The sequence below is a fragment of the Pipistrellus hanaki genome, assembly GCF_964339955.1.
Source record: "Pipistrellus hanaki genome assembly, chromosome: 13".
Classification (NCBI taxonomy): domain Eukaryota; kingdom Metazoa; phylum Chordata; class Mammalia; order Chiroptera; family Vespertilionidae; genus Pipistrellus; species Pipistrellus hanaki.
The window spans coordinates 47,357,810-47,372,330 of NC_140515.1; the positions used below are offsets into that span (position 1 = coordinate 47,357,810).

The window sequence follows — 14,521 nt, forward strand, 5'->3', positions numbered from 1 at the left end:
ACCCCAACTTTTACCCCTTGGACTTATTTCTAAGATGAGAATCACTTGAGAATTTGAAGTTCAAACAAATGACAGAAGAAAAGAAAAAAAAAAGGGAAGTCTTAGCATAAACACTTGTTTCTTAGTATTTGCCTTGGTATCCCTGGGAGTTGACCTCTAAATAGGAGGTGCCGGAGGCTGCCTGATATTTTAGTCTCTAACACCATCCTCAAAATATGCTCCAGGTCCCAGCCTGGTCCATATGGGCTCTGCAGCCAGCTCCAATGAAGCAGGAATTTGCTTTACATTTTATCATGTATATCAGGGACCAAAGGAATCAGGTCCAAGAATGTGCTTTTTGTCCTTAGTTTTGAGCACTAATTAGCTGTAAAAATCAGATGGACTCCACTTTTTTTTATGATCTAGTGTGACTCCACTGAACGCAAGAACCAAGTTCTCTCTGTGATTGCTTTGTGCTAATAAATGCTGTTTGATGCATAGGTCCAGAGTACTTCATGGATGCCTCATCCGCCATACGTTATGCAACCAACAGTAAGTGTTCTCAGTCACCTGAGGCTAAATATTTTATTATCCAAGTGTAAGCTTTTGTAATGCATACAAGCTTTGGGGTAAAGCTTTTGTTATATTTTATACCTCTTTCAGGCAGCCATATTTTCCAGATAAAAGCTGTTCCTGAAATTCTACAAAAGCATATACAATAGCTAGAGATAGATAGAAACAGAGATAGAGATAGATAGAGATAGAGATAGAGATAGAGGAGATAGAGAGATAAACTTGCTTGGAGGAAGTATCAGTCATAATAGTCAGTCTCAAAAATTGATGTTTACGGTCTTTTGCACAAGTAGTTAACTCTGCTGTTATAGACAACACATACCTGAATATGTGTGTCTGTATTTCAATAAAACTCTATAAAAAATTGATGTCTACTATTTGTTATGAATAGGGAATTTCTACTTCATGCAGGAACTCTGAGCTCTAAACAAGTAAATCCATTATTGGAGAAAAGCCTGTTTTTCTTCTCCTTCTCCTTCTGTAATGCTTTGTTTTCTGCAAATGCAATTTGGTGTGCTTTGGAGTGAGTTTCAGTATCACGACCAAGTGTTAACTCAAAGCAATATATTTAACATAGGAAGTTAGTTATCTATTAATATATGGAAATATATAGATAGCAATGTTCCTAGGTAATTTTTACATTAACTAACTAGAAGCCTTCTCTTCCTCTTTTGTGGGAAGAATCTTCCAAAAATATTCAAACTCTATTTTCTACTTGCTAGAAATTTCCATTTTGTGGAACAATACTACATCAGTCCCAAAAATATTACATATTCCATTAGAATCTAGACTGAAGGCTAATGTTTTCATTTGTCTTTGTCTAGTTCTTCCCGGTTTTCTAGCTCTATAGAAGTGCAAGATAGATTTCCATAGCAATACACTCATGAGAGGTTGAGGTAGGGGAGGAGCCTGAGACTGAGAGCTGTGTGGCATGGTCTCTGGCATACTCTTCTGGGTATGCCCACATTTGTGCCTTTGTTTCCTTACCTGTCACTGTACTTGGCAAGGATGTGGGAAAGAATAAAATAAGAGCATATGTGGAAAAAAAATTTTTTTAAGTATGACATAGTATACATTAGTATTACCATTATCCTTATGATTATTAGATCTATATGTTGTACAAAGAAGAAGCAATGCTATTTTTAACTCTTTTAAAAGTTGAATATGACTAAGGTAGCACATATTAAGGGCCAGGAAGCTAAATGCACAGGCATCCATTTCCTGGACTCAAAGGATCACAGCACCTGGTTTTCATACTTGAACTTCCTCCACTTTTTAAAACTAAGGAACATTCCATGATGCTCCTAATGTTTTGATAGTTTGTTTTTTTTAAAAATTTTTATTTAAAGGATAAAATATATGTAGCCTACTACAGCAGAACTTTTAGACCATATTTTGCAAATCCTTCTCTTTGCTCTGATTTCCACACCTTGAGGGCTTCCTGAGTTCATCTGGCCTAAGTTCTATAAATCATACCAACATACAATGAATCCAAGATACACTTTTCTGTCCAAGTCATGAGGTAGAATTCAATATATGCTGCCAAACCAATGTATAGCACAGACTGAGCCAACACAGGAAAAGAGAAGATGTCCTGCCAAGTTCTAAAGAGTAGACTTTTGAGAAGGAAACAACTACCTTCTAAAAAAAATATAGTGTGTTCATCTATAGAGCACTAATGCTAGCTTAGTCCTCACACCGAGGTTAAGTATCATCTCGTGGCCAAGAGGAATGCACATCTGGCAAGAAAATCTGAATATTTTGCCAGATGTCAAAGTATGTGAGACTTTACAGTATTTCTAGAGCTGTGAGGAGAAGAGAAGATGTTTGTATGTGTCTATTTCAAGTATCACTCAGGACTTTAGAAATTTTTCATTATCATCTCCTCACCCCAGCACAGCTCCAGCCTCATTTTTGAATGCATTATTTCTTATACATTTTACTCTTGCAATCAGGGTGTGTGTGTGTGTGTGTGTGTGTGTGTGTGTGGTGTATGTGTGTGTGTTCGTTCATGTTCGTTCATTCACCCCCTTGGATCTGTCTTGCTATGGATCAGTGATATCTTATCACTCCCCATGACCAGACTGTGCATCATGTTTGAGCTTAGGTCGTCACTTGGTTTTAAATGTAATGTCTGTGGCTGGGGCAGATTCCTAGAAAAAGGAGTGGCTGGGCCACCCATGACTTTGTTGTCTTTAACATGGAAAAATGGACTGAAAATTGTCATGGAAACACAGAGTTTATACCACAATATTTGCCCAGCAACAGTCTTCCTGGTTGTCTAGTTTGTATAAATCATCCAACTGGTCTAGCTTCATCATCAAAGTGAGTGTTAAGTTAATAACTCTATGATACCAAAGCACAAAAATGCTTAAGCAACCTAAGGCAATGAAACAAAACACCTGAATCTAACAATCTATTTTTTTATTTGAATAGACTGCACATTATGCCTTAGATTAGCCCAATTAAACAAAATGAGTATGCATAGAAATAAAATGAAGAATAAATGATGATCACCTATTTCTACCACATTCATACTAGGTATTTATTAATGAGTTTGGTGGAAACAACCACTGTGGTTATACAGAAGACAGATTGTTTAGATTGGAACTTCATTAACTTATTGAACCATTCAACACCTGACACTTAAAAAAAAAAAAAAAAAAAAAAAAAAAAAAAAAAAAAAAGGCCCATGGCCCTAGCTGGTTTAGCTCAGTGGATAGAATGTCGACCTGTTGACTGAAGGGTCCTGGGTTTGATTCTGGTCAAGGGTACATGCCTGGGTTGCGGGCTCAATCCCCATAAGGGTGTGCAGGAGATAGCCAATCAATGGTTCTCTCTCATCATTGATGTCTTTATCTCTCTCTTTCTCTCCCTTTCTCTCTGAAATCAATAAAAATAAAATAAAAAAGGCCCATTAAGCCCTGGCCAGTTTCTTAGTAGTTAGAGCATCAGTCCTTGGACCAAAGGTCTTGGATTCAATTCCAAGTCAAGAGCGGTTGCAGGTCCAATCCCCACCCCAGTTGGGTGTGTGCAGGAGGCAACCAGTCAATGTATCTCTCTTGCATTGCTGTTTCTCTCTCCTTCCTTCCCTTCCATTCCCTCTCCCTAAAGATCAATGGAAAATACATATCCTCAGGTAACGATTTGATTTTTTTTTCCCCAAAAAGGCCCAGTGAGTACCTCTTGGAATCTACCAATAAATTCAAAGGATCAGTATCAACAGCTCTCAAATATGTTGCCCTCATACAGATTCACTTCCAGATTTTCTGTTCTCTTGCATTTTCTCTTTCACCATTTTGAGAAAATCTCATGTGTAAGCTCTAAGTGTTACATGCATATTTTCCTGCCTTCACTAAGAATGCGACTTCCTCATTGGAGCCCGGAGCCTTGCAGGTTCTTGTTTAGTCTGGACTCCAGGGACTCTGAGATCTTAACTGGGTTTCTGTGTTGCGGAAAGTTTTAAAGCAGAGCACTGTGCCTCTGGTCTTTGTCAGGGCCAAAAAGGAGTAGAAATATAATGATGTGAAGAAGGAGAGGGGTAGGTAGTACAGGGATGAGAGGAGAATAGAAAGCATAGCATAGAACTGAAGCTTGCCATTTACGTTTCCTTCTTTGGAGATTGAATTTTCTAAGTTACATGCAATGGTCTTTTAGAAATAAAATGCTGAGAGGCTTTTTACGTTTGTGAAAGAGGGGATGTCTCCCTGCCTGCATTACAACTATCACACTGGTGTTGGTGCAAGAAAACAAGTTCTCTGTCAGTTACCCGCCTCTGATCAGGTCCCGTGGAAAGATGTCAGACCCCACTTAGAGCAGCAAGAGTGTTTCTGTTTGCACTTTGTTGAATTTCACCTGAGCAGACACTGAGGAGAGACCACTGTTAGAGGCAATTAGGAATTTGCTTTTTGCTGCGAGGAACTAAAAATGCTGACTTTGTCAACGCCATCAGCTATTTGTCCCTGCTTCTCCGAGCAGGATTCTGTACGATACCCTTACACTGACAGAATTTTAATAGATGATGGATTGCACCCAGTATCTGCTCTGCATAGCAGCATGCCACGGTGGAATCTCAGATGGATTCACAATTGAAATTCCTGTGTTGCAATACGTCGGATATTTTGTCAAAGCTGTGCTGACAAGGAGAAAAGATGAGAGTTCCCAAGAAGGAGCATGGTTTCATCTTTTAAAATTTTATTTAGGTTCACGTGAGTCATAAATCTTCTGTTCTTCACCTGGGCAGCATTACTTCATCTGAAGGAGAAAGGTCAGCTTTCACTGTGACTCAATTTCAAATTGGTTATCTCATTACAGCATTGTAAGAAATTCTGGATGCCCTCATTGAATCATGGCATGATTTGTTGCTCTGCATGGCTAAATAATGATTTTTAATAAACCATAAGTTTACAGCGAAAGAGTAAATACAAACTCTACAACAAGGCTGTGCAAGGAAGCTCCAGAATACTTTATTTTTGGTCATTTTCCCCCTGAAAACTAGTAAGACCTGAGGCCTAATTTTAGAGGTTATGTCCCCCAAATTGGCAGGTGTATGTTCTGTAAAAGCCCATCGCCGAAGTTGGAAAGGAATATTTAAATCCTTAGAATTCTGTTCAGAAAGCAAGGTTTTTGATTCTATCCTTTTACAGCAACACCTGAGCTGAGCAAAAATCCTAACCCTCATAGTGTCATTATCAAAATCAATGCTTTTGCTAAGTATTTAACCAGGTAAACATATGACCATCCAGGTTGTGTTTGTTTTGTTTTGTTTTTGTTTTCTTTAGTATGCTTTATTGATTTATTTACAGAGAGGAAGAGAGAGAGAGTTAGAAATATCGATGAAAGAGAAACATCAATCAGCTACCTCCTGCACACCCCCTACTGGGAATGTGCCTGCAACCAAGGTACATGCTCTTGACTGGAATCAAACCTGGGACCCTTGAATCTGCAGGCCGACACTCTATCCACTGAGCCAAACCAGTTAAGGCAAGGGGGTGTGTGTGTGCGTGTGTTTTTAAGTACATAGCAAAAACAGAACAATAGCAACTCTAACCCATATGTACCATCTTAACAGAAGATAACTCAAATGAGTGAGAATAAACTTAGGTGGAGCAGCTTATTTTGAGTATCACCTCTTTTTAAGGTTGGGTAAAGCGAATTTGAACAAATCATTTTCACAGAAAGTCTCTTGGACATCTTAACTACTGTAAACAAACAAACAAAAACAAGAGTGCTGGCTGTACCATTGTTGTATGTGGCTTCCAAATTCTGCAACAAGTTTTCAAAAATAATCTAAAGTAACTTTAGAAAAAAATACTTTAAACAATGAAGTTCAAGGTTCATTGTTCAAAAGGGCATAGAGCATAAAAGACTTTCCACTCATCAGTGCTATCCTCCTGAAGTAAACTTGGCAACACATCTGTATATCACCATCCAGTTTTTGTAAGGATATGAAAGGATATGTTTACATCTGATATATACAAATCAATCTGTAGATATTGTATTCCAATGTAATACAATGTCCTGAATGCCATTACATGATTTACATATAGGCCTATGTCATTTTTTTAAAATTTCATACTATGCAATTATATAAATGCACCAAAAGGTATTTAATCAATTTCCTAGTCATAGTCATTAACTTGCTTCTAGTAATTGCTCAATAAACTCAAGATTAATATGGAGCATTTATGAGAAAATATAGGATAAACTGATAGAATAAAACGTATATGTGGTTTAAATTTGTTATACATTATTGTCAGCTTGCACTACAAGTGAGAGTATTTGCTTCCCTGTGACCTCAGTTAACACTGTAATCTCAAGTTTCAAATACCTGGTGAATGTGATACATAGTGAATGGTATCATATGAATGTTGGTTAGACTCTATAAGATTAGAAACAGATTATTTTTATTTCTCTGAGTCCTAGAAGACTTAAGTTGCTTTTTATATGTCTATTGACTGATTTTTCTTTCTTTTTCTTTGAGCTCCAAGTTCCTTTACTTTGCTCGTTTATCATTTAGGATATTGAGCTCTTCTTATTTTTAAAAAGATCTTATTACAATTAGTAAGTTAACATTGTCATGGACTATCTAGTTATTTTCTTAGTTTGCTTTAAATTTAATTTTATAGTGTTCATCATACAGAATTTAATATTTAGAATATAACTTAGTATTTGCCAGTTTTTCCTTTAGAGCAAGGTCAAGAACCCTTTTCTGTAAGGAGCCAAATCACAAATATTTTTAGTTTTGTGACCCATATGGTCTCTCTGTCACACCTAGGCATTTTTGTGGCTGTAATTTGAAAGCAGCAATAGATAATGCATAAATGAATAGGCATGGCTGAGTTCCAATAAAACTTTATTTACAGAAACAGATGAGGGCCACATTTGGCTCCTAAGCTGTATTTTGCCAGTCCCTACTTTAGAACATCTGGGCTCCATGCAAAATATCTTATTAACTACAATGATTTAAAACACCATATGGTTTTGTTTGTTTGGTGGTTTTTATTGTTGTTGCTTTTCTGTTTTAAGTTCAGTAAAGTTTTAAAACGAGATATAATTGACAAACAACAATGCATCATATGTTTTATTATTGTGTTCATAGTATATTTTATTTTAAATTTTTGTTTCTCTTGGAGTTTATTTGTAATATGGGATGAGAGTATGATCCAATTCTCCTCCCCAAATGGGTAATGGATTATCTTAAACAACTTGTACCATATACATCATCTATATTTTTCCACTGACATAAAATTTTATGCCAATTTTTTCATAGAATAAATCTCTCTTATCTTTGGTTGTATTTTTTTTTACTGTAATCTATTATGTTAATCTATTTTTGATCATTACTCTGCTATTGTAATACCATATGTGTGGACAGGACTTGTCCCAATATTGTTATTTTCTTATTTCTCAGTAATTTTCTAGCTATGTTTTCTTTCTCATTAATTCTTCTACCTATTTCAAATTTCCAGAATAACTTTAGTAGTAGTTATGAAGTTAAAAAAAATTCCACTAAAATTTTTATTGAGATCACTTTGAATTTATATATTAACTTAAGATAAACTTAAGAATGTGACATATTTATAGCATTCAATTTTCCTAAGAGAAAATGTCTGCATTTACTCATGATTTTCTAACTTTATTGAGGCATAATTAACAAATAAAAGTGTCAGGTACTTAAGAGTACATCATTGTGATTGGATACATTATGAAAGCATTCCCACCATGTACCGTAGGTAATTAGTACATCTATCATTTCATTTATTTCGTGTCTGTGTTTGTATGTATGTGTGAGTGGGAGAGAGAAAGTCCATTAAGTTCTACACTTTTAGCAAATTTCAAATATATAATACAGTGTTTACAACTCAAGTCACCATAATTTACATTAGATGCTCAGATCTTATTAATCTTACTAGAGGCCCGGTGCATAAAATTCGTGCACGGGGGCAGGGGGAGGTTGTCCCTCAGCCCAGCTTGCACCCTCTCTAATCTGGGAGCCCTGGAGGGATATCCAACTGCCCGTTTAGGCCCAATCACTGGGATCGGGCCTAAACGGGCAGTTGGACATCCCTCTCACAATCCAGGACTGCTGGATTCCAACTGCTCGCCTGCCTGCCTTCCTGATTGCCCCTAACCGCTTCTGCCTGCCAGCCTGATCACCCCCTAACCACTCCCATGCCAGCCTGATTGATATCTAACTGCTCCCCTTCCAGCGGTTTGCCCCCAACTTCCCTCCTCAGCTGGCCTGGTCACCTCTAACTGCCCTCCCCTGCAGGGTTGATCGCCTCCAACTGCCCTCCCTTGCAGGCCTGGTCCCTCTCAACTGCCCTCCCTTGCAGGCCTGATGCCTCCCAACTGCTCTCCCATACTTGCCTGATCACCCACAACTTCCGTCCCTTGCAGGCCTGATCCATCCTAATTGCCTTCCCCTGCTGGCCATCTTTTGGTGGCCATCTTGTGTCCACATAGGGACAGGATCTTTGACCACATGGGGACAGCCATCTTGTGGGTTGGAGTGATGGTCAATCTGCATATTATTCTTTATTAGATAGGCTAGAGACCTGGTGCATGGGTGGGGACCAGCTGGTTTGCCCTGAAGGATGTCTAGGGTCAGGGTGAGGGTTCCCTTGGGGCATGGGTCAGCCTGAGCAAGGGGCCTGTAGTGGTTTGCAGGCCGGCCATGCCCCCCAGCAACCCAAGCGGAGGCCCTGGTATCTGGGATATATTTACTTTACACAATTGAAACTTTGTAGCCTGGAGCAGAGCCAAGCCTCCTGCTCACCCCTGGTGGCAGCCATTTCTGTTTGAATTTGTTTACCTTCTATAATTGAAACTTTGTAGTCTTGAGTGGAAGCCTAGGCCTATAAGGGCAGGTGGAAAGCTTGGCTTCCTCCATTGCCAGGGAAGTGCCTCCCTCCTGCTCTCTGTAGCTGTAGTCATCTGGGTTGGGTTCATTTGCATACTCACTATTATTAGCATGTGGGCGTGGCTTGTGGAGCAGAGTGATGATTAATTTGCATATTAGTCTTTTATTAGGTAGGATAGCTGAAAATTGGTATTCTTTTACCAACTTCTTCCTATTTCTCCTGCCCAGTCCCCAACACCTGGCAAACACTTTTCTACTCTCTGTTTCCATGAGTTTGAATTTAAAATGAATGTATTCATTCATTTTAGTTTCTACATATAAGTGATACCATGAAGTATTTTTCTTTCTCTGCCAAACTTATTTCACTCAGCATAATGCCTTTAAAGTCCATCCATGTCATCCCAAATGGCAGGATTTTCCTCTTTCTTCTGGCTGAATAATCCATAACATTTATATATATATATATATATATATATATATATATATATATATATATATATATACACACACACATAAATAGTCAAAACAACCTTGAAAAAGATTATATATATATCACTTTGGAATCCTGTCTTCATATCCTTGTATATAAACCCAGAAGTGGGATCCTGGATCATAGGGTGGTTATATTTTTAATTTTGGGGGGAACCTTCACACTGTTTTCCCCAGTGGCAGCATCAGTTTACATTCCCACCAACATGCACAAGGGGTTTCTTTCTCCACACCCTTGTCAATACTTGTAATCTCTTGACTTTTTGATAATATCCATTCTCCTGGTGTGATGTGATATCTCATTGCAGTTTTGACTTGCATTTATACCACTGATTCATGATGTTGAGCACCTTTTCATGTACCTATTAACCATTTTTATGTCTTTGGAAAAATGCCTATTTAATTTCTCTATCCATTTTAAAAATCAAATTGGGTTTTGTTTTTTTGTTTTTGTTTGTTTGTTTTGTTTTGGGGTGTTTTTTTTTTTTTTTTGCTATTAAGTGGTATGACTTCTTTATATACTTTGGATATTAACCCCTTATAAAATATATAATTTGAAAATATTTTCTCTCACTTAATAAGTTGTCTTTTCATTTTGTTTATGGTTTCCTTTGCTAGGCAGAGGCTTCTTAGTTTGGTGTAGTCCCATTTGTTTATTATGCTTCTGTTTTTATTATTGTTGTTGTTTGTTTGTTTTTTTGTTTTTTTCTGGAGTTTTTTTGGTGTCAAATACAAAATAAATCATTGCCAAGACCAATGTCAAGTTTACTCCTTATGTTTTCTTCTAAGAGTTTTGCAGTTGCAGGGCTAATGTTGAAGTCTTTAATTCATTTTGAGTTTATTTTGTGTCTAGTAAAATATAGAGATTCGGTTTCATTCTTTTCATGTGATTATCTAATTTCCCTAACTATTTATTGAATATTCTTAGCTCCTTTGTTTTAAATTAATTGATCATGTATTTGTGAATTTATTTCCTGGCTTCTTTATTCTTTTTCATTCATTTGTATGTCTGCTTTTATGCCAATGCCATATTATTTTGATTACTATAGCTTTGTAGTATCGTTTGAAATCAGGAAGTATATGGCTCCAACTATGTTTTTTCAAGATTGCTTTGACTATTTAGGGATTTTTTTTTTGGCTCCATACAAATTTTAGGATTGCTTGTTCTATTTCTGTGAAAAGTGCCATAGAAATATTGATAGGGATTACATTAAATATGTGTATTCCTTTGGGTAGTATGGTTATTTTAACCATATTAATTTCTTCCAATCCATGAGCACAGGAGAGGTTCCTCTTTATTTGTGCCTTCCTCAATATTTTTATCCTTGTATATATATAATAAAACTATAAGCGGTATTGTTTTCTTAATTTCTATTTCTGATAGTTAATATAAACACAGTATATGTAAACATAATTAAAATTTGTATATTGCCAAAACCGGTTTGGCTCAATGGATAGAGCATTGGCTTGGGGACTGAAGGGTCCCGGGTTCAATTCCGGTCAAGGGCATGTACCTTGGTTGCGGGCATATCCCCAGTAGGGGCTGTGCAAGAGGCGGCTGATCAATGACTCTCTCTCGTCAATGTTTCTAACTCTCTATCTCTCTCCCTTCCTCTCTGTATAAAATCAATAAAATATATATTTTTAAAAATTGTATATTGAGTCTGTATCCTGCAACTTGGTTGAATTTTTTATTAGTTCTATCATTTTTTGTGTGGACTCTAGGGTTTTCTATGTATATACTAGAGGCCCAATGAGTAAAGATTCGTGCAAGTATAGGCCTTCCTTCCCCTGGCTGCTGGCATCACCTTTTTACCTTCACTCATGCCAGAGCCACTTTCCCGCCTCTTGCCTTGTCATGTAAATTTGCATATACCCTTCTTATTGGCTGTGGTGCCACCATCTTTGACATGGAGTTACAGTCAATTTTCATATTCTGTCTTTATTAGATAAGGTCATGTCACCTATAAATTGTGACAGTTTTCTTTCTTCCTTTTCATTTTAGATGTATTTTATTTTAATTTTTTTAATTTTTTGCCTAATAGCTCTGGCTAGGATTTCCAGTACCCTGTTGAATAAAGGTGACAAGAGTAAGCATTCCTAGCAGTTCATTTTAGGAAAATGAGAAGCTTGAGTTCAGTGAAAAACAATTAAGTTATAAAAATATTCTTAAGCATCAAATATATACAGAAGATTCTTTTACTCTTAGGAAATGTGGGAGGGAAAGAAAGAAATAATGACCTGGGAAAACATACAAAGTAATTGTGGAGATAATTTTTATGTGCTTAGGGTGATAATACCTAAAAATTTACATCAGAAAATATGTCAGATGACTAGCAATTATACAACACTAGAAAGAGGGCACTTTATGTGAAAAGACCACAAAAAAAGTATATGTTGGCTTTCAAGTTATTTCAGAGCTCAGAGAGTAAAATAACCTGTATTAAAGGAAATGTTTGTGTTAAGGAATAAGAGAAAGATTTGTTTGGGAAGATAAATTTTGGTCTATTGAAGTACAACTTTTATTAGTAAATCTGACACACTTTACTACACTTTTTTTTTTCTTGATAGTCCAAAGGCAGTTGTCTAGAATTTAGGTTTACTTTGAAAAATGCAAAGCAGAAAAGCTAAATTCTGTCACTGATATGTGTTAAAAAGTCATAATTTCCAGTAGAGTAATAGAGGAATCAATCATAAATGGAAAATTTTAAATCTGGCTGCATTATAAAATTGTCCTTATCCAAAGGCTTTGCACATAAAGTCATTTTCTATCCACAGAAATATTTTTGGAGGTAATAGTCATATTTTAAGCAGAGCTTTTGAAGGCTTATAGGAGAGAACATTTCTAATGTTCTCTAATGCCTAATATCCCTGCCTCCTAAATGCAGGAGTGGCTAAAATAAATGGTGAATCGAGAATCTTTTGAAATCCAGCTGTGTGCCTATGATCTATATTTTGGCATGCAGTTTTGTGTCTTTTTTACTATGGACCTTAAAAAAGAAAGACTAGCTCAAGGAATCGTAATGTATTACTTTTTTAGAACTTCAGGCACAGCATTCTGAAGACAAGACTGAAAAAGCTCCTAAGAGTAAAGGTTCCACTCATGCATGACTCCTAATGTATTCTTAGATAGTACTTAGAATTTCTTTATCATCATTTCACCAGTAAACAAGAACATGCCAGTTCCTTTGTAAAGACATTGACATTACATTATGAATAGTTATTTAGCACATTAAATATAATTAAATGGAAACACAATATTAGGTATCCAAGCTATTAAAGCCTTATTTTCTATGGGTTATCTCTAGAGAAAGCAAGTATGAAGCTAAAATAAAACCCATGTCAAACTATCTAGAGAATAGCAAGTTACCAGGGAAACACAATCATACAGCAATAGGGTTAATCATTTATTTTATAAGTGTTGCTAGGACAACAGAAACTACTAGGAAATTACTGAAGGCTTGAAAATAAGGGTACAGATAGTTTATAAAACTACTTGTTCTTCATAGCACATTGGAAGAAAATGTCCATACATATCTAGAACTTTAACAGTTATGTGAAATATGTAGGCATTCATTTAAACAAATAGTCATTTAATGGGTTCAAATATTGAGAGTATTTCCTTTAAAAAAAAAAAACTTTATTGCTGAAAGTATTATAAATGGCCCCCTTTCCCCCTCATTGACTTGTAATCTACCTCCACTCCCCACCCCAGACCTTCACCACCCTATTGTCTGTGTCCTTGGGATATGCATATATGCATGCAAGTTCTTTGGTTGATCTCATCCCACCGAAGAACCATATAATTTCACTCACATGTGGGATATAGAACTGAAACTCTGAACACAAACAGCAATGTGGTCATTGCCAGAGGGAAAACTCCAGATGGGAGTTTGGGAGATAAAGGGAGCCTAGTGTATGGTCACAGAAGATGGTTTGACTTTGGATGGTGGATATACAGAGCAGTATACAGACCTTGTGTCATAGAAATGCACACTTGAAACCTACATGATCCTGTTAACCAATGGCACCACAGTCAATTTAATAAAAATATATATTATTCTCTATTTTTGCCTCACAGAATGTCACTTGGACACTTTATTTGGCTTTAAAGGTTAACCTCTGGTAGGTTAGCCCAGGTGACCCTAGTTATTTCTATGTAGGTGTGCTGTATTACAATTCAGGATCATGGTTAATGATGTTGACTACCATAGATTTAATCAGACAACCAATTCGGGTGTACCTGAGTTGGGAGGGGGCAGATTACATTTATCTTTATATTTATATCTATATATGTAAAATCAGGTATGCTATAAGAAATTATTTGTTATTTTATTGTTCATGAAAATGTAAGAAGTGATATAATTTAGAGTAATATTTTCTTTTTCTTTTTTTTAATATATATTTTATTGATTTTTTACAGAGAGGAAGAGAGAGGGATAGAGAGTTAGAAACATCGATGAAAGAGAATCATCGATCAGCTGCCTCTTGCACACCCCCTACTGGAGATGTGCCTGCAACCAAGGTACATGCCCCCAACGGGAATCGAACCTGGGACCCTTCAGTCCACAGGCTGACACTCTATCTACTGAGCCAAACCAGTTTCGGGTAGAGTAATATTTTCAAAATACTAACACAAATACCAGTGAAATGCCTTCAGACTTTTCTATTGCTTAAGAGGAATATTTACCAGAGGTAGGACTTAAATTTACATTTTTTCTCTGTTTGAATACACTTTGTTTCCCTCTTGATCAGATCCCCTGTCATAAATACTTTTAATAATTTAGCTCAGTATTAAGTTCCAGAATGCAGTGTTTGTACTATTGTTATGCATTTGTTGGTCATGATTGATCATTATAGGCAAAGCCTATAGATAGTAAAGATTATTCTTTCCATTCTCTTCTCCATCCTGTTTTCCTTTCTAAGAAAATCTAAAGAATTAGTACACCTACTTGTTAGGACAAGCAACAACCCTTGTTATGACTACAATTAAGGAAAACCCTCTTCTCTGATTCAATAAAAGAACCACTTTGGAAAATGCACAGTGCAATATTTTAAAAAGTTTAGTTCAGTTTTACTTCCTGTGTGACCTATGTTTTTACCAGTAAATATATA

General features: G+C 36.5%; 1 protein-coding gene across 12 annotated transcripts in view; it reads left to right on the forward strand.

Moving 5' to 3' along the window:
- Positions 1-14,521, forward strand: part of RBMS3 (RNA binding motif single stranded interacting protein 3) — a gene marked incomplete at its 3' end in the record, with an annotated part of 624,952 nt that overhangs the window by 512,650 nt on the left and 97,781 nt on the right. For 8 of the 12 annotated variants that reach the window (XM_084902493.1, XM_084902500.1, XM_084902502.1 and 5 more), the window contains exon 10: positions 481-531. The exons of the other annotated variants lie outside the window; for them this stretch is intronic. In XM_084902493.1, the coding sequence (XP_084758619.1) occupies positions 481-531 (51 nt within the window). The remainder of the gene's footprint in view (positions 1-480; positions 532-14,521) is intronic. 12 annotated transcript variants of the gene reach the window in all.